This window comes from Mobula birostris, chromosome 12 (genome assembly GCF_030028105.1).
Source record: "Mobula birostris isolate sMobBir1 chromosome 12, sMobBir1.hap1, whole genome shotgun sequence".
NCBI lineage: Eukaryota > Metazoa > Chordata > Chondrichthyes > Myliobatiformes > Myliobatidae > Mobula > Mobula birostris.
The window spans coordinates 87571154-87595715 of NC_092381.1; the positions used below are offsets into that span (position 1 = coordinate 87571154).

At 42.9% G+C, this 24562-nt stretch overlaps 1 protein-coding gene across 1 annotated transcript in view; it reads right to left on the reverse strand.

The window, feature by feature from the left end:
* The window catches only part of qsox1 (quiescin Q6 sulfhydryl oxidase 1), a 160026-nt gene that overhangs the window by 93329 nt on the left and 42135 nt on the right, over positions 1–24562 (reverse strand). The window contains exons 2-3 of the mRNA XM_072274302.1: positions 7545–7645; positions 3652–3700 (exon numbers count right to left, since the gene is read on the reverse strand). Coding sequence (XP_072130403.1) covers positions 3652–3700; positions 7545–7645 — 150 coding nt within the window. The remainder of the gene's footprint in view (positions 1–3651; positions 3701–7544; positions 7646–24562) is intronic.

Consider the following 24562-nt stretch of genomic DNA (forward strand, 5'->3'; position numbering starts at 1 on the left):
GTGGAAACCATAGAAAGGGTGAAGAGGAGATTTAAAACGATGTTTAAAAATGCAGACACGAGGAAATCTGCAGATGCTGGAAATTCAAGCAACACACACAAAATGCTGGAGGAACACAGCAGGCCAGGTGGCATCTATAGGAAGAGGTACAGTCGACGTTTCGGGCTGAGGCCCTTCGTCAGGACTAACTGAAAGAAGAGATAGTAAGAGATTTGAAAGTAGCGGGGAGGGGGATTTCCGAAATGATAGGAGAAGACAGGAAGGGGTGGGATGGAGCCAAGAGCTGGAAAGTTGATTGGCAAAAGGGATACAAGGCTGGAGAAGGGAGAGGATCATGGGATTCGAGGCCTAGGGAGAAAGAAAAGGGAAGGGGAGCCCAGAGGAAGATGGAGAGCAGGGAAGGAGTTATAGTGAGAGGGACAGAGTGAGAGAAAAGAGAAAGAGAAAAAAAAGGGGGGAAAATAATAAATAAATAAGGGATGGGGTAAGAAGGGGAGGACGGGCATTAACGGAAGTTAGAGAAGTCAATGTTCATGCCATCAGGTTGGAGGCTACCCAGACAGAATATAAGGTGTTGTTCCTCCAACCTGCGTGTGGCTTCATCTTGACAATAGATCAGGCCGTGGGTAGACATATCAGAATGGGAATGGGACGTGGAATTAAAATGTATGGCCACTGGGAGATCCTGCTTTCTCTGGCACACAGAGCGTAGGTGTTCAGCGAAACGGTCTCCCAGCCTGCGTCAGGTCTCGCCAATATATAGAAGGCCACACCGGGAGCACTGGACGCAGTATATCTCCCTTCTCCAGCCTCGTATCCCTTTTGCCAATCCACTTTCCAGCTCTTAGCTCCATCCCTCCCCCTCCTGTCTTCTCCTATCATTTTGGATCTTCCTCTCCCCCTCCCACTTTCAAATCTCTTACTATCTCTTCTTTCAGTTAGTCCTGACGAAGGGTCTCGGCCCAAAACGTCGACTGTACCTCTTCCAATAGATGCCGCCTGGCCTGCTGCGTTCCACCAGCATCTTGTGTGTGTTACAAGGATGTTGTCTGGACTGGGGAGCATGCCTAGTGAGAATAGCTTGAGTGAACTCGGTCTTTCCTTGGAGCGACGGAGGATGAGAGGTGACCTGATGGACGTGTATAAGATGATGAGAGGCATTGATCATGTGGAGAGTCAGAGGCTTTCTCCCAGGGCTGAAATGGCTTGCACGACAGGGCACAGTTTTAAGGTGTTTGGACGTAGGTACAGAGGAGATATCAGGGGCAAATTTTTTTACACAGGGAGTGGTGAGTGCGTGGAATGGGCTACCAGCGATGGTGGTGGAGGCAGATACAATAGGGTCTTTTAAGAGACTACTGGACAGGTGCTTAGAGCTCAGAAAAATAGAAAGCTATGGGTAACTCTAGGTAATTTCTAAGGACATGTTCGACACAGCTTTGTGGGCTGAAGGGCCTGTATTGTGCTGCAGGTTTTCTATGTTTCTATTAGCAACTCCACTCTGTGGCCTAAGAGAAAGCTCCTTTTCTGGCTGTATAAATCCATGTGATGATCTATTATTTCTGGGACCCTGACAAATGTCAAGAATTGCACTGATGTTTTTTAAAGGCTGGAGCCCCTGACTCTGTAGGATCTGCAATTAACACGACTACTTGATGCAGTGGTGAATGGTCTTGCAGTTCAACTGGAAAACAGCTGGATGCAGGAGAATTGATGGGATCTTAGACAGCACCATTTCTAAACCACATTAAGTGGCTAAGGAGATGGTGCAGGAGGGAGTGCTTCAGATTTTTGGATCATTGGGCTCTCTTCCTAGGAAAATTTGACATGTACAGAAAGGATAATTTGCACCAGAACTGGAGGGGTACTAATATGCTAGCAGGAAGGTTTCCTGGTGCTGCATGGGGGGAGATGGGAGGTGGGTTTTAAACTAGAGCTGCAGGGGAATGGGAAGCAGAGCGCCAGAACAAATAGCGGAGTGGTTATGGAGAAAGATGTAAGCCTAGATATAAAGTCAGGAATTGAAAGGTTGTGCATGGTGGGACTAATGTTCTGAGCTGCATGTATTTCCGTGCAAGGAATATCATAGAATAGGCAGATGAACTTAGGGCATGGATCAGCACATGGAATTAAGACATGGTAGTCATTATATAACAAATAGAAACATAGAAACATAGAAAATAGGTGCAGGAGTAGGCCATTCGGCCCTTCGAGCCTGCCCCACCATTCAGTATGATCATGGCTGATCATCCAACTCTGAACCCTTTACCTGTCTTCTCTCCATACCTCCTGATCCCTTTAGCTACAAGGGCCATATCTAACTCCCTCTTAAATACAGCCAATGAACTGGCCTCAACTGTTTCCTGTGACAGAGAATTCCACAGATTCACCACTCTCTGTGTGAAGAAGTTTTTCCTCATCTCGGTCCTAAAAGGCTTCCCCTTTATCCTTAAACTGTGACCCCTCGTTCTGGACTTCCCCAACACCGGGAACAATCTTCCTGCATCTAGCCTGTCCAATCCCTTTAGAATTTTATACATTTCAATAAGATCCCCCCTCAATCTCCTAAATTCCAGCGAGTATAAGCCTAGTCGATCTAGCCTTTCTTCATATGAAAGTCCTGCCATCCCAGGAATCAATCTAGTGAACCTTCTTTGTACTCCCTCTATGGCAAGAAGGTCTTTCCTCAGATTAGGGGACTAATATTGGACTAATCCTTAGCCATGGGTGAGGTGCCAGTGGATTGGAGGATAGCTAATATTGTTCTGTTGCTTAAGAAAGACTCCAACAATAAGTCAGGAAATTATAGGCCAGTGAGCCTGACGCTGTAGTAGGAAAGTTATTGGAAGGTCTTCTAAGGGACCGAATACTTATATATTTGGATAGAATTGGACTGACTAGGGATAGACCACATGGATTGTGCATGGTAAGTCATGTCTAACCAATCTTATAGAATTTTTGGAGGAAGTTACTATGGAAGTTGATCAAAGCAAGGCAATGGATGTTGTTTACATTATCAAGGCCTTTGACAGGAAAAACAGCAGATGGAATCTAATGCAGACAAGTGTGAGATGTTGCACTTTGGGAGGAGGTAGGTCTCACACAGTGAGCAGTAGGGCACCGAGGAATATGGTAAAACAGAGGGATTGGAATACAATCCATACTTCCTTGAAAGTGGCGTCACAGGCAGATAGGGTCATAAAGTCTTTTGGCATACTGGTCTTTATAAACTAATATATTGAGTACAGGAGTTGGGATGTTATATTAAAATTGCATAAAATGGCATTGGTGGGACATTTGGAGTATTGTGTGCAGTTTTGAGAACTTTGGATAGGTACATTGTTAGAAAGAGTATGGAGGGTTATGGTCCATGTGTCGGTTGATGGGTATCGGCAGACTAATGGTTTGGCATGGACTAGATGGGCCAAAGGGCCTGCTTCTATGCTGTGATGTTCTATGACACTTCTATTCTATGATATATTACTTGCTTTTTACCCAGCAGGGCAGAGTGAACAGGCTCAGACCTCTGATTAGTTGTTCAAAAAAAACCCGAAAGGGAACAGGCAGAGTTGGCACCATATGTATAAAAGGATCATTAGCACAATAGCAGGAGTAAACAGTAAAGCAGGATAACAAGATAAATGTACTAACCACTAAAGTGCTCTCCTCTGACAAATGGTCTTGAAAATGCTTTGAACAGCTGAGGGAAAGATGAAATAAAACTGTTATGAAGGCAGTGACTGGAAGTAATAAAAGACAGTTACATTACACCAGTAACAAACAGGTACAGCACAGGAGAATAATCATTTTCTTGGAACCCAACTGAATGCAAACATAATGGATTGGTGAATTTCAAGGCATCACTCAAACTCTGCTGATACTCTGTTTTACACATTAGCTCTGCTTTGTTCATAGCTGGCAATCCAGCACAGATGTACTTTGTGACATTGGCAGTCATGTATCCTATATTTGAAGTGCCTACACTGGGTGTTTTCTTCTAATATTTCTGACCAGACCTATTACTGTCCCAGCCAACTGGCTCTGCAGGTAATGGGGAAAATGTCCAGCTGAACTCCTGAGTGGCATTTTTGAAGTATGTAGGTTGTACAACGAACCCCATGCAAGGAACAAATACTGGGGGAATTAGTTATCCATATCATTGAGCATACAGGCCAGGCTTCTTTGCAACACACTGTGCTTCATACTGAAGTTGGTACCTGCCCTTGCAACACATGGAATACCTCACTTGCTGAGTCTCTTAATTTCTTGAAAACCACACAAGGTGTGGAAGGTATGGCAAATCAAAACTTTTAATCTCCAAAACAGTAAGGATGGAGAGCGGCAGATGAGAATTAGTCCAATTAGTTTGATCCTTAGATCTAGACTTCCTGTTGGTTAGTTGGTCAGTCCAATCAACTTAAGCCATGGATCTACATAGACTTTATAGAAACATAGAAACATAGAAAATAGGTGCAGGAGTAGGCCATTCGGCCCTTCGAACCTGCACCGCCATTTATTATGATCATGGCTGATCATCCAACTCAGAACCCCGCCCCAGCCTTCCCTCCATACCCACTAACCCCCGTAACCACAAGGGCCATATCTAACTCCCTCTTAAATATAGCCAATGAACTGGCCTCAACTGTTTCCTGTGGCAGAGAATTCCACAGATTCACCACTCTCTGTGTGAAGAAGTTTTTCCTAATCTCGGTCCTAAAAGGCTTCCCCTCTATCCTCAAACTGTGACCCCTCGTTCTGGACTTCCCCAACATCGGGAACAATCTTCCTGCATCTAGCCTGTCCAATCCCTTTAGGATCTTATACGTTTCAATCAGATCCCCCCTCAATCTTCTAAATTCCAACGAGTACAAGCCCAGTTCATCCAGTCTTTCTTCATATGAAAGTCCTGCCATCCCAGGAATCAATCTGGTGAACCTTCTTTGTACTCCCTCTATGGCAAGGATGTCTTTCCTCAGATTAGGGGACCAAAACTGCACACAATACTCCAGGTGTGGTCTCACCAAGGCCTTGTACAACTGCAGTAGTACCTCCCTGCTCCTGTACTCAAATCCTCTCGCTATAAATGCCAGCATACCATTCGCCTTTTTCACCACCTGCTGTACCTGCATGCCCACTTTCAATGACTGGTGTATAATGACACCCAGGTCTCGTTGCACCTCCCCTTTTCCTAATCGGCCACCATTCAGATAATAATCTGTTTTCCTATTTTTGCCACCAAAGTGGATAACTTCACATTTATCCACATTAAATTGCATCTGCCATGAACTTGCCCACTCACCCAACCTATCCAAGTCACCCTGCGTCCTCTTAGCATCCTCCTCACAGCTAACACTGCCACCCAGCTTCGTGTCATCCGCAAACTTGGAGATGCTGCATTTACTTCCCTCATCCAAGTCATTAATATATATTGTAAACAACTGGGGTCCCAGCACTGAGCCTTGCGGTACCCCACTAGTCACCGCCTGCCATTCTGAAAAGGTCCCGTTTATTCCCACTCTTTGCTTCCTGTCTGCTAACCAACTCTCCACCCACACCAATACCTTACCCCCAATACCGTGTGCTTTAAGTTTGCACACTAATCTCCTGTGTGGGACCTTGTCAAAAGCCTTCTGAAAATCCAAATATACCACATCCACTGGTTCTCCCCTATCCACTCTACTAGTTACATCCTCAAAAAATTCTATGAGATTTGTCAGACATGATTTTCCTTTCACAAATCCATGCTGACTTTGTCCGATCATTTCACCGCTTCCCAAATGTGCTGTTATCACATCCTTGATAACTGACTCCAGCAGTTTCCCTACCACCGACGTTAGGCTAACCGGTCTATAATTCCCCGGTTTCTCTCTCCCTCCTTTTTTAAAAAGTGGAGTTACATTAGCCACCCTCCAATCCTGAGGAACTCGTCCAGAATCTAACGAGTTTTGAAAAATTATCAATAATGCATCCACTATTTCTTGGGCTACTTCCTTAAGCACCCTGGAATGCAGACCATCTGGCCCTGGGGATTTATGTTGATTAGTTACAAGCAAACAAATAGATAGCTAATGGATTAGACTATGAAAAGAATGAGCCTCCGGAGAAAACACTATAAAGCATTATGAAGAAAATGGGGACACCTGAATAAAGTGAAACCATAAAATAAAGCTGAATTAGTAAACTTGGGTAGTTGGTTACATCAACTTGTCCAATAAAGAGATTTATCAAATTAGAATCAAATTAAAACTGGGTAATTGAGGTACCCATAATTTCCAGACCCACTCTCTCTTTACCAAGTTCATAGTGAGTACTATACTGGCAATATTTTTTTATATTTCCAGACGTGAACCTGTTCTGGCAATCTCTTGCAAACATATAATTCATAGATCGCAGAAGAGCAGACAAGCTCAGTGAGTTTCCAGAACTGCAGCTAAGTTTTGATTCCAGCTCACTGTGGGCATGCTGTAGTAACTGTTCAAGACAGTTGGTCAGTACTCAGCTGGATTTAAATAAAAAAGAAAACTTGTCACTCTTCAGAATAATCTCATCCCAGGGCCAAGTTACTAAAAGGGAAAGCAGGGAAGAGTTGATTGAAAGCAGAGTTAACTGAGGGCAATATTTTGACTTGCAAGAGGCTGTGCTGAGCAGTGATGGTTTGGTGCAACTCTAACAGGCTGTTCCCTATTGAGCTGAAAATAGGAAGTTGGCTGCATTTCAGGAGCCTCACTGAGCCTTTTGTGTTGTGTGCGAGGCATGTGTTTGCTGATCTGAAAGCTCTTCTGTTGGCACTTCGGAAGATCGAGATGGGCATTTGTAGTCATGCTGTGCACAGCTTTAATCATCACAGCAATGATATAGCTCTTCTTGATATATATCTTTAATTCTATGTGAACTTCATGTGATCAATCCTTACACAAACTCCATCTAAACATCATTTTATTACAGGTTATGTACAGTAGATCAGCTTAGGCCTGCCCACTATTGCTAGCACAGGGCAGTGGCAAAGGTGGCCAAATGCCTCTGGGGTCAATCCTCTCTTCTGGTGCTGCCTTGTGTAGAGATTACGTGTTCTCCCTGTGACCATGTGGGGAAAGCTGGTACTGGCAAACATAAACTAGCCCTTAGTATGGGTTAATGGTACAAAATATCAATCAACAAGTAGTTTGCAGGCATGGGAGGGAAAAAATTTGCAGGGCTGAAGGGAGATAAGGAGGAGAAAATGGGACTAATAGGATTCTATCCTGGGAAACAATGTGGGCCCAATAAGCCACCTTGAGTGTCATTGTAAGGATAACTTAAAAACAATATACAATGATAAAGACATCCTGAATGCAGATTGAATCTGTGTACAAATCTTCCTCAGATGGCCAAAGCGAACAATAATTTAGCACCAGTTTTTAAATTGGGATTATGGGACACTTTCATCAAGTTTAATTTAATTGAGGAACCTTTGGATCCAAATTGAACACATGTTACTAACAGAAGCGTATTCTTTATTATTTGTCATTAATACCGGCACACAAAGCAATACTCAAACAGTGTACCTTTATCGTAGGGTAGGAAGTCACTTCAAATCTCCTGCACAGTTTTCTATTCACTGGGTTTGCACAATGGACCACAGCTAGGCTCAGTGCGGGCTTCCAATCTAAAAAATAAGCACATTTTCGGTAAGAGCAAAGTTAAAACAAACATCAATGAATCCCAGGTTATCTCCACAAGTTAACTTCATTGTTACCATCTCACCAGTACATTACTTCCTCATGTAAAATGGCTAATAGCACTTTTATGCCTGACAGTTTATTTCAGTAGGTCATCAGACATGAGATTTTTTAAATATCTTTTACCATCTTCTTCGTGAATGACAGGACAGAAGAGAAGATGTGATGCATCAGTGTCCAGAGTCTGATTATTTGCATCTTCAGACCAGTCACAGCATGATGCAGGTGAAAATCACGAATCTTACTTAAATTGGTTTGTCATTGTCACATGTATTGAGGTACAGTGAGAAACTTTGTTCTGCATGCTATCCATACAGATCATTTCATTACAGCACAGCACCAAGGTAGTACTAGGAAAACAATAACAGAATGTCGAACAAAGTGTTACAGAAAGCACACTGCAGTCAGGAGCAAACGCATAATAGAGATAGATTGTGAGGTTGATAGTTCATCTTACTGTACTAGGGGACTGTTCAATCGTCTTATAACAATGAGATAGATGCTATCCTGAGCCCAGTGACACATGTATTCAGGCTGTTGGATCTTTCGCCTGATGGCGGGAGTAGGAGAGATTGTCTAGATGGGTCTTTAGTTGTATTGGCTGCCTTATTTGCAGCAGAAAGTATAGACAAAGTCCATGGAGAAGATGCTGGTTTCCATATGTGCTGAGCTGTGTCCATAACTCTGCAGTTTCTTGTAGTCACAGGCAGGGAGCACTTGTCATACCAAGTCACATTGCATCAGTGTAGGATGCTTTCTGTGGTGCATCAATAAAAATTAGTGATGGTGCAAAAGGACATGGCAAATTTCTTTAGACTCTTGAGGAGGTGCACTGGCTTTGTTTCCCCCAGACTCAGCTACACTCAGTGGCCACTTTATTAGGCACGCCTGTTCATTAATGGAGATATCATATCAGCTAGTTATGTGGCACCAACTCAATGCATAAAAGCATGCAGACATGGACAAGGGGTTCAGTTGTTTCTCAGAACAAACACCAGAATGGTGAAGAAATGAAATCAAAGTGACCTTGACCATGGAATAATTGTTGGTGCTAGATGGGGTGACTTGCTGATCTCAAACTGCTGATCTGGGGTTTTCACACACAACAGTCTCTAGATTTTACAGAGAACAGTGTAAAAAAACAACAAAAAATACAATCCAGTGAATGACAGTTTTATGGGCAAAATGCCCTTTTAACGAGAGAAGTCAGAGGAGGATGCCCAGACTGGTTCAGACAGACAGGAAGACCACAGTAATTCAGATAACCAAGCATAACAACAGTGGTGTGCAGAAGAGCATTTCTGAATGCACAACATATCGAACCGTGAAGTGGATGGGGTACAGCTGCAGAAGACGCCACGGGTCCTCTCCTGTACCTAATAATGTGGCCACTGAGGGTATTTCAATGCAACCCTAACTGGCCTTTCTTGTCCCACAATCTGTAAGCTGAAGTCCACTCAGTTTATGATTTCTCAACTGCTGCTTGTGTCCTAGCTCCGACTAAATCTCATCTACCCAGCTCTCCTGATCCTTCTTACACTGGCTTCCTGTTAGACAACTCACTGATAGAAAAAGAATGAAAATTTTAACATTATCAAATGGCCCTGTCTCCTCATATGTCCATAATCTTCATTTACCTGAAATATTATTTAATTTTGGTCTCTTGAGCACCCCTGAATTTAATTTAGTGATAGTCATGGCATCACCAATCTATTCTCCAAGCACTGGTTCCCTCTTTCTAAACATAGTCATAGTCATACTTTATTGATCCCGAGGGAAATTGGTTTTCGTTACAGTTGCACCATAAATAATTAAATAGTAATAAAACCATAAATAATTGAATAGTAATATGTAAATTATGCCAGGAAATAAGTCCAGGACCAGCCTGTTGGCTCAGGATGTCTGACTCTCCAAGGGAGGAGTTGTAAAGTTTGATGGCCACAGGCAGGAATGACTTCCTATGATGCTCAATGTTGCATCTCAGTGGAATGAGTTTCAGGCTGAATGTACTCCTGTGCCCAACCAGTCCATTATGTAGTGGATGGGAGGCATTGTCCAAGGTGGCATGCAAATTGGACAGCATCCTCTTTTCAGACACCACCGTGAGAGAGTCCAGTTCCATCCCCACAACATCACTGGCCTTACGAATGAGTTTGTAAGGCCTCCATCATTTCCCTCTCTTAGACTCTCCTTATAGTCTGTTTCTTTGCACAAGTTATTTTCTCCCCTATTTCCTTACGTTGCTCAGGAACACACCTATCAAGACAATATCTATCATCAAAAATCCCTACCATATTGGCTATGCCATCTTTTGCAGCTATCACTGGGCAGGAGGAAGCCTGGCAGTATGGAAGTTTGAAGTCCCACTCAGCAACGCTCAAGAATAGCTACCATTCAGTTTGAATCGCAACCTCAAATGCTCAGTGATATCATCCCATGGATAACTTCAAGCACAGTTTATATATATATCCCCCGCTATCTGAAGGTAGAACGTTTCTATGAAACGGTTCATAAGCCGAAATGGCGTAAAGCGAAGAAGCAATTACCATTAACTTATATGGGAAAATATTTTGAGCGTTCCCAGACCAAAAAAATAACCTACCAAATCATACTAAATAACACATAAAACCTAAAATAACACTTACATACAGTAAAAGCAGGAACGATATGATAAATACACAGCCTATATCAAGCAGAAATAATGTACGTACAGAGTAGTTTCACTTACTAGAATCAGGAAGATTTAGCCAAAACCGATTTGTATAAAAAAATCGGCACGTACACGCATGCGCACACACCTGCCCGCGCAAGGCTTCACGGTCATGGTAGTCTTTCTCGGGGTAAACACAAGTTTAAAATGGGCATCTTTTTCATAAAAGCGAAAATCTTCTTTTGGTTAGAGAAAACAGGTACTAATGTACGTAAAAGCAAAGTGGCGTAAAGCGAACATTCGTAAAGCAGGGGACACCTGTGTGTATGTAGTGTGTGTGTGTATATGTATGTATGTATGTGTATATACATAAAAGAAGTACCACTAGGTGGAGCTCTTCTCTGTTGTCTGGCCATTTCTGTACATACTTTCGTAGTCAATACATTCTGTCTTCGTCAACAACTTTAATGTACTAAGGTGCCAGAGTACATATCCATCATTTTAATTGAATAGGTGACTCAGTCCAAAGAGCATATTGTGTGACAGTTGAGGTGTGTGGAAGTAGTTGTCTTCAGAACAGAAGGGAAAGTGAGGGGAGAAAAGCGATTCAGAAATGAAAGGGAAAAATATCCAGCACATCATTCATTTTAACCTCTTCCTTCTCCAACGGGAATCCTATTATTACGCACATCATTCCCACCTTCTCCCCTCTCCACCTTCCATTGGCATCCCTCTACACATTAATCCTTTGTCTACTCATCTCTCCCCACTTTTCTTCCTCCTGTCACTTATCCCTGCAAGTGTGACAAGTGCTACAATGGCCCCTACACCTCCTCCCTTACTGCCATTCAGGGCCACAAACAGCCCTTCCAGCTGAGGTGACACTTCACCTGTGAGGCTATCAGAGTCATCGATTTAATCCAACGCTCCTGGTGTGGCCTCCTCTACATCAATGAGATCTGACGCAGCTTAGAGGACTGCCTTGCCAAACACCACTGCTATCCACTACAAAAGGCAGGATCACCTGTGGCTACCCATTTCATTTCAAATTCCCATTTCCATTCTGACATATCTCTCTATGGTGTCCTCTGCTGTCATGATGAAGCTAAACTCAGGCTGGTGGAGCAACATCTCATATTCATTCTGGATAGCCTCCAGCCTGATGGTGGGAACCTTGATTTCTCTAACATCTGGTAATTTCTACCCCTCTCTCCTTCTCTTTTCCATTCTCCATTCTTGTTATCCTCACCCCTTATCTTCTCCTCACCTGCCTGTCACCACCCTCTGGTTACCCTGCTCCTTCCCTTTCTCCCATGGTCCACTGTCCTCTCCTATTTGATACCTTCACCTTGTCTACCTGTCACCTCCTGGCTTCATACCATCCCACCTACCCCCACCTTCAATTGGATTTCCTTAAAGCAGCAATGTCCCTCCCACCTCTTGACCCATTCCACTCCCACCCCAAGTATGCGATCCTCCACTTTCCATCATCAGATCACAGCCCGTGACTGAGTACTTGGCTTCACTGCACGCTCCACCCTCAGTGCAGAAGTCTTTCAGAGTCTTTCTGTAACACAAGGCACCTTGTATCCTGCACCTTAAAGAGATTTATAGCAGCACATTCTCAAAAAAATGGCTAAGTAAACCAGCGATTTAACACTGCGTTCCAGGCGCAAAGCATTTTCTAAATCCCTTCTTTTAGCCCTATCTGTATAAAAATAGAATTTGATTTGTGTTTCTGATGACACTATGTACTTGTCCAGGATATTTCTGCACCTCTAAATCTCTCGGGACTTCAGTGGTTCCATCATAATTTAAAACAGATTCCTTTTTAGGTCCAAAATCCTCCAGTTGCTTTTGTCACACTTTTACCTATTTTGCCATTTTTGATTTGCTATACTCATACCAATGGTGTCTTTTTTGAGTCATGGTGACATATAGCACGGAAACAGGCTCTTTAGCCTGTTGGGTCAGCACCAACAATCAAGCAAACACCCAATTACATAAAAATTAGATTAACTCCATTTTTAAATTCTTCCCATTCTCCTCAATTTCTCTCAGTTTCTACCATCCACCTACATGAGTGGTAATATACAGCAGCTAATTAACCTACTCCCCACACACCTTTGGGACGTAGAAGAGAACTGGAAACCCATATGCAAAATGCACATAGTCAGCACAGGAGGACAGGACTGAACCTTGGTCCTGAAAGAACAGCTTGATTCGTTGCACCATTGTGCGGTCCCTATTACAGGGCATCATTTATCATTTGCAAACTTGGATATGTGGCTTTCTCTTCCATCACCTCAGCCATGAATAATTACAAGTGCGGCTCTAATATAGATTCTTCATGACACTGTACCTTGCCAACTAGTGTATTAGCTCAATATCCTTACTCTCAGACTTCTGTCCTTTAGACAGATTCATAACCAGCTCCATCATTGTGTTCAATTTTAACTAGCAGTTTCATGTAAGTGATTTTACGGAATGTCTTCTGGAAGTACATATAAATAACACTCATAAACATTCATCTAGCCACGATTTCAAAAAGAGCAATCATGCTTTTTATTTTGATCAGCAGGGAATTTTCAAGGTGTTAGGTTAATGCATCCTTAATTTAACAATCTGGCATATTCCTGGCCACAGGTGTTATGGACAACACGCACAGCCAAAGGCCATTCAGCCCACTCTGTCTATGCTAACCATCAAGCAAACATCTGTACCAACCCCATCTGTAAATATTTGGCACGAAGCCTTCTATGTCTTTGCATGTACAATTACTTCTTAAATATTGTGAGATGTTAGGGTGAATTGATCTATAATACCCCAATTTCCTTCTCTCAAGTAGAAACAAGGTGCACAATCTTCCAATCCAAAGGAAATTTCTAAAGAAGACTAAAGTTAAATTAGTGTTATCTGATTCTTCCTTTAAAGCCCATCTTGTCCTTTAGTTTTATAATTTCCAGCATTGCTGAAGCAAAGCTAAAAAGAATTTCTCTCACTGTCCTCAAAACCTGGGCATCTGCACTTCCCTCTAGATCTCGACTTCTTCATCTTTTATCAGTACAGATTGGTAACAATATTTCCTCTTTGTTGACAATCAACACAAGTGCACTTTAAGGATGTGTGCTTAGCCTATTACTCTAACCTCTCTGCAGTCATGACTGTGCGGCTAGGCACAGTTCAAACGCAACCTATAAATTCACCACTGACAACACTGCTGGCAGAATCTCAGATGGCAGTGAGGAGGTGTACAGATGTGAGACAGATCAGCTGGTTAAGCAGTGTCCCAACAACCTTGGACACAACATCAGCAGGAACAAACAACCCAGAGAAATGTGAGGTGGTACACTTTGGAAGGACAAACTCCAAGGCAGAGTACAAAGTAAATGGCAGGATACTTGGTAGTGTGGAGGAGCAGAGGGATCTGGGGGTACATGTCCACAGATCCCTGAAAGTTGCCTCACAGGTGGATAGGGTAGTTAAGAAAGCTTATGGGGTGTTAGCTTTCATAAGTCAAGGGATAGAGTTTAAGAGACGCGTTGCAATGATGCAGCTCTATAAAAATCTGGTGAGGCCACACTTGGAGTACTGTGTCCAGTTCTGGTCGCCTCACTATAGGAAGGATGTGGAAGCATTGGAAAGGGTACAGAGGAGATTTACCAGGATGCTGCCTGGTTTAGAGAGTATGCATTATGATCAGAGATTAAGGGAGCTAGGGCTTTACTCTTTGGAGAGAAGAAGGATGAGAGGAGACATAATGGAGGTGTACAAGATAATAAGAGGAATAGATAGAGTGGATAGCCAGCGCCTCTTCCCCAGGGCACCACTGCTCAATACAAGAGGACATGGCTTTAAGGTAAGGGGTGGGAAGTTCAAGGGGGATATTAGAGGAAGGTTTTTTACTCAGAGAGTGGTTGGTGCGTGGAATGCACTGCCTGAGTCAGTGGTGGAGGCAGATACATTAGTGAAGTTTAAGAGACTACTAGACAGGTATATGGAGGAATTTAAGGTGGGGGGTTATATGGGAGGCAGGGTTTGAGGGTCAGCACATCATTGTGGGCTGAAGGACCTGTAATGTGCTGTACTATTCTATGTTCTATGTTCAAACAAATTGATTGTGGACTTCAAGAAGGGGGAGGCAGAAGAACACACACCAATTCTTATTGAGCGGTGAGCAGTGGAAAGGGTGACCAGCTCCAAGTTCCTTGGTGTCAACATTTCTTAAGATTTATCCTGGGCCCAACATATTGATATAATCACAAAGAAGGCACATTAGTGGTTATACTTCATTAGGAGTTTGAGGAGATTTGGTATGCCACCAACGACTCTAGCAAGCTTCTACAGATGTTCTGACGGGTTGCATCACCGTCTGGTATCGAGGCCCCAATGCACGAGATAGGAAGAGGCTGCAGAGATGTGTTGACTCAGCCTGTTCCATTACTGGCACAAGCCTCTCCACATCGGCATCTTGCAAAAGCAGCGTCTCAAGAAAGTAACATCCATAACTAAGGGCGGTCACCCCCTGGGACATGCCCTCTTCTCGTTACTACCCTTGGGCTGGAGATACAGGATCCTGAAGCTGCACACTCAACATTTTAGGAACAGCTTCTTCCCAATCACTATCAGATCTCTCAACGTTTCATGAACTCATGAACACCACCTCTCTATTCCTCTTTTGCACTATTTATTATTTTATTGTAACTTATAGTACTTTGCATATGTCTTACACTGTACTGCTGCCACAAAACAAAAAACTTCATGATATATGTCAGTGATAAAAAACCTGACTGATTCTATGAAACTGTGTTATACTCATGGCAATAAAGTTGTTAATCTATTCCAGTGGTCCTCAACCACTGGGCCGCAAAACATGTGCTACCGGGCTCGAGGAAATGATATGATTTGGCAATATGAAACAATATGAGTCAGCTGCACCTTTCCTCATTCCCTGTCACACACTGTTGAACTTGAACTCCCCCCGTCGGCTGGACTGCAAGAATATTGTCAATATTAAACCGGTCTGCAGTGCGAAAACAGTTGGGGACCCCTTATCTATTCAATGTCCTCTGGCAATTTATGAGTTCTGGTTTTATCCTTATTAATCTTTCATGTAGTTACCCCAGTGTCTCTCAATCTTTTTTGGAATATGGATAACCAAAATTATATTCGCAATTACAGTTATATACTGCTATAAGAATTATCAACTTCCAACAAATATTGAGTATGCGGGGCAAAAGAAAGCAAAAGAGAATTAGGGGCTCAGCATCCAATTGGCTGCTGAGGATGCAGTATACAGGTTACCAACAGTTGCTGGGGAGTGAATGGGTGTATTGGAGTCACATATGGGTCTGGGTTGTGACTGCTAGTAAGATGCTGAAGGCCTTGGGGAAGAATGGAGTGAGAGGTCCATAATCAACATAAAGAACCTTCCTGAGGCAAGTTTCTGGTCCCAAATGCAATGGAAGGTGCCTTTGAACTAGTGACACACTGAATTTCACTCACTATACAGGCCTTCCCTGTGCTCTGAGGTGCCCGTCATTGTCATGTCAATGAAACTCATAGAATTAAATGCTGCTGTGTACATCTAAGTTCCTCTGTGTGTTACTGTCTTGGGTGCTCTGAAGAAAAAGCATTATGATCCCTGTTCATAACGTCCCTAGAGACACCTCGTCCTTGTTTTTTATTGGAAAGATCTCTATGGACATTCAGCTGAGTGTAGTTCAAGTAACACTTCTTGTAACATGGAAGAATTTCCTTCCTTATTCAAAATATTGCAAAATTGACTTACACAAATGACTTAAAATATTGGAATACATTAAAACCCTTTAAGTTTAAAAGCCTATGCATTTAGGTGTGTTACCTTCCTTGAGGTTTCTCGCCATTTTCAATAATTACTGAGCAGATCTCTTTGAGAACCCATCGTTCTTTCAGATTTTCATCCAAGTGAACTGAGACACCAGGAAGAAAATTGCAGAAGTGTGACCACTTGTGGCTTGCCTCTGCAAGCAGTGATAGTCAGGCCACAACCCTTTGGTAAACTGAAATAAGATTCATTGATTTATCAAGGATCACAAATAGAAATACAGTAATTTCCTTATTGCTGCAGTTAGCAATAGACCAAGTGGATATATTGATAAATTGATAGGTGCACCAGCTCCTTATATTTTTGCCCACATTCCACACATCACTTCCTCTCTCCTCCTCCAACATGTCTTATTTGATGTGCTTTCTTGCATGAAGTTCTCCTCTTCAGCCCTTTACCTTTCCTATCCACCTGGCTTCACCTGCCACCTTCTAGCTATCCTCCTTCCTCTCCTCCCACTGCTTTTATTCTGGTATCTTCCCCCTTCCTTTCCAGTCCAGAAGAAGGGACCTGTCCTGAAATGTTGATTCTCTATTCATTTGCATAGATGCTGCCTGATCTGCTGAGTTCCTCCAGCATTTTATGTGTCTTATTTGATATTGGTCTGGAACCAGCCCAAACTCAAACTTTTCCAGAATTCCAAAAATAAACTTAAGATGCTCGAAATCTGAAATAAAGAGTCTTTGTTCTGGATCATGAATTTTGTTTCTCTTTCTGCATATGGTGCTTAATCTATTCAGTATCTCAGCATTTTCAGCTTTTATTTCTAATTGTCCAGAACTTTATCAGCCAACAGAGAGAGGAAGCTCTCATCTTGCCAATATGAAATGGGGTTGAGTTCAGGCGCTTGCTAAATGTTCTGCCACAGAACAGAACATCTCTCAGAAAAAAAAATCAAATCTGAAACCAAAATATTAAGCAAATCGGCAAAGGTAGGGTTTTTACACATCTTGTGTGACTGTCTGAATTGAGTTATATACATCACAGCCATATCCTGGCATAAAAATAAAAGTGCTCTAGGGAATAGATTACTTTCATCAAGAAGCAAATAGGTTACTGCAGATGCCAGAAATTCTGTGTCAAAGCCGAGAATGCTGAAAGTATCTAAAAGTTCATGCAGCACTCTGGAGAAAGAGTGAGGCAGTTGATGCCTCAGATCAATGGTGGTTGATGAGTGGTAATTGAACCGAAATATTAACTTGATTTCTCTCCTCATGATCTTATATTTGATCTGCACTTTATTGTGTATCTGGACTGCACTTTTTTGGTAGCCTTCACACTTTATTCTGCATTATTATTGTTTTATCATATTCTAACTCAAAGCACTGTGCAACTATCTGATCTGTGCAAACAATATGCAAGACAAGCTTTTCACTGTATATGTGACAATAATAACCAATATCAATAACTGATGGGTAACACATTTCTTTAACATTCAAATGACCATTTTGCACTAAAATAGACTTTTTTGTTTGAATCGTGTTCTTTCCTGTAAATATTGTGTTTAATTTTGCTTTAACTGATGTTTTCCTTGTGAATTCTGCTTCTCTGTTACTATGCATATATGTGATACTACTGTAAGTCCTTCATTTCATCTGTGCATACATAAGACAATAAATTTGACTGATCTTCCAAATTGTCAAATGAAAAAGATAAAGAGTAGATAGGTAGAGTATATGTAACACAACATCATATCTCGAGGCACTTCACAGCAAGTACATTTCTACAGTGACCTAGGTGTTGAATATTGATTGGGATAACTTCCCTGAGCTAATGGTGTTAAATTCCCAATGGAGGGAGTAGCCAGCTGAACGTTTCATCTGAAAGGTGGTATCTGCATCAGTTAAAAACCCAGAACTGCCTGGAGGGTACTGCAGTGATAAAGACTCTCCCTTTGTTGCTGTTCCCCAGAAGTGAGCAGATACCCCACAAAATAGACCCAACAAGTTATTTCCTTTGCCTTTGCCAAATGCATTTCTAATGTGATGTCCAATTGTAATCTGAATTACAACACTTGCAGGAATTGAGAGTCATCATTCACCCAAGGGTTGCCCATTGGTGGTTGTGGATACATTGCTGTTGCATTGGACGGTATAATTGTTATTTTCCTTGTAGCTTAACTTTCTTATGCTTGCTTCTATTTTTCTATAATTACCTATATACATTTAATTGTTCAGTTGGTTCTGTAACTACTTCGTTTCAAAGGTGAGTATCACATTACTTGAATGAATATATATTATTTTAATTTTATTGGTTGAGTCAAGCAACAGAATTTAAATGGGTTTCTGTTGAATGGGTCTTGGCCCTAAATGTTGACTGTACTCTCTTCCATGGACGCTGCCTGGCCTGCTGAGTTCTTCCAGCATTTTGTATGTGTTGCTTGAATGGAGGCTATTTTATTGGTTGAGAAAAGCAAGAGAATTTGAATGGATTTATTGCTGCTAGCAAACTGGTATAAGAAGAGCAGACCACTTTGACTAAATATCTTTGTCTTCATTCTTTGCTCGTTGACTTTTTTCAGCGTTGATTTCCCACACTATTAGGCTCTGCTTCTGCTGTTCCCCTTCCCCAATTCCCTTCCTGTTTTTGATCTGAGGTTCGTTGGAAGTCAAGAATGAGGCAGAAAACTTTTTTGCTTATGGCCATTTTTATGAACCGTTGAAAGAACAAAGGAATGAATATCCAACACTCTCTCACGGGACTAGAGACTCGAGTTACTCCTTCCCTCAGGTACTATCTGTGTGGAATTTGCATGTTCTCCATGTGACACATGGGCTTCCTCTCAGTGTCTCTGGTTCCCTTCCACATCCAAAGACATGAGGGTTGGTAGCTTAATTGGCCTCTGTAAATTTCATCTCATGTAAAGGTGAGATGTAGGTTCATGGTTGAGGACATGGGGTGTAGATGATGAGAATGTGAGGAGTATTAAACAAAATGGACTTAATGTGCAATGAGTGTTTGAGATTAGTGTGGACTCAGTGGGCTGTAGGGCCTCTTTCCGTGCCACATCTTTCTATGACTCATGGATGCTGGTGGAAAGGAATCAATACATTCCCCTTTTGTGCTGAGTTATATGACATGGACGACAAAAGTTCAAAATAGATTTTTGAGAGTGGCAGGATAATAACCAGAATTAGGCTGGGGCACCTTTCTGCAGAAAGCAGAAACTGAGCAGGTGATCTAATTGTGGCCTTTCAAGTTACTTCAACACAGCCTATAAAGAGAGGATATTGCTTCTTGTAGTAACTTCTACTTTGAAAAAGGAACACTCGACAACTTCGTGCCAAAGAAACAACTTTATCTCGAACGTCAAAACCGTTATGTATATACAGAGGCTTTTACAACCCGTACGGCATGGCAGGAACACTATATACAAAAGCACACCGGAAGTAAAAGAACGGAAAAGAAACCCCCCTAATTAGTATTAACTTACTTTTAATAATGCTCACATTACAACACTTCTCCCCTTTTAAAATCCAACATTCCCGAAATGTAAAAAACTAGGAAATAAAAACAGTGGTGTTATTAACTTGTGTACCCCTGAAATCTTATACTAGTACCTCAGCAACAGTTTACCAATACAAAACATCTGGAAAGCATGACAGATTCAACATTCAATCTAACAACAACAAAAAAAACTGTCTCGTCAAAGATTCAGTCTGTCAGGAGGTTTAGGAGTGAGCTGTGATCTGCGCACTACCCCCAGTGACCCAGCAGGCACCGCTGGTGATGGTGTTTTGGGTGGGTTTGGTATTGGGGGCTTGAGAGGGGTCTGTGTGTCTGCGTGAGAATGTCCATCTTCTTCAGGGGACCCCGACCCCTCTGCCAGCGTCTCTCCCTCTGGCAAAGTCACTGGTGGACATGCTTCCACCGTAGTCTGTCTCACAAATGGAAAAGTCCATGGAACTGTCTGCCTCTGAGCCGGTATCATGACGCAGGCGCACATGGTTCTGATGTCTGCTGAAAACACGCCCATCAGCCTGCTTAACAATTGGATAGATGCGTGGACAGGAAAGGAATGGAGGATTATGGGCTGAGTGCAGATCGGTGGGACTAGGTGAAAGTAAGAGCTCTGCATGGACTAGAAGGGCTGAAATGGCCTCTTTCCGTGCTGTAATTGTTATATGGTTATATGCTATAATGCTCTAACAACTGCCGAAGCTCGGCCACAAAAGTGGCCACAGACTGACTTGGCTTCCTGAAATGGCTGTGAAACTTACATCGTTGGGCTATCTCAGAAGGTTTCGGATTGTAGTGGTCCCCCATGAGCTTGACCAGTTCGTCATAAGGAATGTCCCCAGGTTTCCCCGGTGTGGCTAAATTCCTTATTAGCTTGTAAGTCTTCGCCCCACACACACTCAGGAGAATAGAGCGCTTCTTAGCCTCCTCAGTAATTCCATTAGCACAGAAAAAGTGTCCCAACCTTTCCTCATACTCTGGCCAGTCCTCCGTTAACTCCACAAATTCAACGATAGTCCCAAACGTAGCCATCTGAACCCCTTATTGGCGCTGCTGCTCCCATTCGAAACGTGCTGACACGTCCACAAAACCAGTTCACCTCATCGCCAAAAATATGTAGTATCTTCTACTTTGAAAAAGGCACGCTCGACAAGTTCATGCCAAAGAAACAACTTTATCTCGACAAGTCATACCTGTAATATATATACAGAGGCTTTCACAACCCGTATGGCGCGGCAGGAACACTACATACAAAAGCACACTGGAAGTAAAAGAACAGAAGTGAACCCCCCCCCATTATCCTAATTAGTATTAACTTATTTTTAATAATGGTCACATTACAACACTTCTTCTGGCAGAGAGCAGGATAGGAAACAAAGTTCAAAGTACATTTACTATATGTTATATTTACAACCTCGAGATTCATTGTCCTACAGGCAGCCAGAAAACAAAGAAACCGAATAGAACCCATTAAAAAAGATTGCCAAACACCCAGCGTGCAGAAAGAACACAAACCGTGCAAATAAAAAAAAGCAAGCAAACTGAGTCCGTAGCGGCAATACCAGTCATCATTGCAGTCGATTCTGTAGCCCGATAGTTGCAGGCCACAGCAACAATTCAGCACAAAGATGAGTAAACCTCACAGACCAGTGAGGTGAACCAGCTCACCCTTTGCCTCCAGCCCTGACACCCTGACCTTTTCAATCTGGCCTGGCGCTGAAATTATCCTAACCTCAGGTCAATAATCGCTCTCAGACCGGGGTCTGCCGCTTTGAAACGCTCTCGGGCCTGGGCCCCGAAACTTCGATTCAGCCCAGTGCTTAAATCAATCAAACCTCTGATCTTTCTGTGCTCTCAGGCCAAGGCCAAGGCCTAGGCCCGGGCCCCCAGCCTTGACTCTGCATTGTCTCGGTTCAGCCACATTGAATCACTTCCCATTCCGCTCCAGCAATAGCCAAACACTGGCACATTTCCCACTCTCGGGTCTAGATCCTGCCGTCTCAATTTCGCCCAATCATCCTGCACCTTTGAGGCTTCAGTTCAAACCACAAAAATACCAGGCTGTCGAGGTATTTCAAGATCTCAAGTTATAGGCTATTGATTGCAGTAACCGTATTGGAGAAAAAGTGTGATTAGTAAAGTAGTTAGTAGTTTGGTTGTTTTGTATGCTACCAATAAGAAGTTGCCATGCCTCACCAGTGTCATTTAAACTGCTCTCTTGTCCTAGACTTCCACATCCTTTCCACGTCTACTCTGTCTAGACCTTTCAACATTCAAAAGGTTTCAATGAGATCCCCCCCTCATCCATCTAAGTTCCATCAGGTATCGGCCCAGAGCCATCAAATGTTCCTCATATGATAACCCTTTAATTCCTGGAACCTCCTCTGAACCCTCTCCAATGCCAGCACATCTTTTCTTAGATAAGGAGTCCAAAACTGTTCAGAATACTCAAGGTGAGGCCTCACCAGTGCCTTATAAAGCCTCAGCATCACATCCCTGCTCTTGTATACTAGACCTCTTGAAATGAATGCTAACATGGCATTTGCCTTCCTCTCCACCGACTCAACCTGAAATTTAACCTTTAGGGTGTCCTGCACAAGTACTCCAAAGTCCCTTTGCATCTCAGATTTTTGGATTTTCTCCCGGTATAGAAATCTGAACTTTATTTCTACGACCAAAATGAATGACATTGTATTTCATTTACCATTCTCACCCATTCTCCTAATCTGTCTAAGTCCTTCTGAAGCCTTCCTGTTTCATCAACACTACCTGCCCGTCCACCAATCTTTATATCAGCTGCAAACTTGGCAACAAAGCCATCTATTCCATCATTTAAATCATTCATATACTGTCACATTTTTCGAATGATTTGATGCTTTTCTTTACCAGCACAGCTACGCCACGCCCTCTGCCTATCTTCCTATCCCTCCAATACAATATGAAACCTCGGACATTTTGCTCTCAACCACAACCATCCTTCAGCTATGATTCAGTGATGAATCACACCCAACAATTTGTAAAAGTACAAGGTCATCCACCTTATTTCTTCTATTCCGTGCATTGAGATAAAACACCTTGAGTACTGGATTTGCTACCCTTTTTGATTCTGCATCCTTAATACACTGATATTCACCCTGCTGGCTGCAATTTTCTCCTGTCAATTGCCTGTCCTTCCTGACAGTCTGACTGCATGCTATCTTTGCTTTTTTTTTAACCCTCCGTCCTATCCTGAGTCCCTTCACTCTGGTTCCCACCCCCCACCACATTAGTTTAAACAGGGGTGTATGGGGTGTCAGGGAGGGGTAGCACCTCTGGTGGGGTAACATGTCGTGTCCTTTTTAAGGCGATTAGTCCACCTTTGGTCCCCACCTGGCACTCAGCTCTCACCTGTGGCTCCCCGTAGCTGTTTGCATGCGACAGCGGCCACACCCCGGGCAACGGCTTCGACAAGCCGGCTAAACCAGGTGAGGGTAGCCGACGGGTCTCAAACCCTCGGTGAGATAGGGAGTTGTCTATCCCAGCATGTGAAGACAGACTCTGGAGGATTGAGCGGACGAGACCAATGGAAGGTCCAACGGTCAAGAAGGCGGTCTCTGCAAGCGTCGTGGAACGTGTTGAGCAGGACAAGACACAGAAGGCGTCCTGGTCATCCACTGCCCCTAGTCCCATTTCCAGCCGTCTCGACTCAGTCTTGCCACTGGATCCAGATGGGAATTGGGAAGAGAGAGTGAGGCTGACGCTGCGCAACTCTCCCTCACTTAAATCCAAGTCATGCGCTAGTCTCGACACCATCAATAATGGTGTCGAGGTCCTCATCGACGTACGATGGACGAACAACAACAACAGTTTAAACAGCTCTAACAAAATTGTCCGCAAGAATATTGGCCCCCCTCAGGTTCAGGTGCAACCAGTCCTTTTGAACAAGTCATATCTCCCAAAGAAGAGATCCCAATGATCCAAGAACCTGAAGCCCTGCCCCCCCGCACAATCTTCTTGGCCACGTATTTGTTTGCCAAATTATCCAGTTTCTATCCTCACTAGAGAGGTTCTGGTAAAGGGCAAAGTTATTTTAAGAGGAATTACGAGCATTTGAGGGAGAAAGGAAGAAAACTATGTGGACAGGATTCTAGCTGGTAGAATGGGAGGTAGTGTTAGAGCCATGGAGAGAGATAACTTGGAAGTAGGTGCTTTGCCTCACTGAGTTCATGCTTAACATTAACCACCCACTTTTACTAACTCCTACACACTAAGATTAATTACAGTTGCCAATTCTAACCAAACAACTTACATGTCCTTGGAATGTAGAAGGAACTCAGAGTACCCTGAGTCATTGCGAGAAACTCTATACAGACAGTGCTCGATTTTGTGGGTCTCTAGTACTGTGAGGTAATGGCTCTTTAAATTTTGCTACTCTGTGCAGAGCATATCTATGGGCATGGACCAACTGGCCTGTTTCTGCATCATAAACTTCACATACTGCCTCCAGAGACCTGCCAGCACTACTAGTTGTTGAGTAACTTAATAATGGATAAAAATTGAGTTCTCAGTCACTTAGAGCTGAGCTCTGACTATTTGAGCAAGGTGTTTTTTTTAAAGAGGTTGGTCACTTACTACTGTAACCTGTATAGGCACCAGCCTAGCACAGTGTCCCAGAAATGGACCATCTGTTCGAAAACTATCTTCAAGAGCACACCGTCCTTCTGCTCATTGGCATTATGACATGAAACGACTTCCAACACATCTCATTTTCCTCTCAAACTTGACTTTATTATCATATGCACAAGCCTACTGGATGTATGCACAGCTGCAATGTAAAAAGCTTACATGCAGCAACATCGCAGGTACATAGCATCAGATAAGCAACATTCA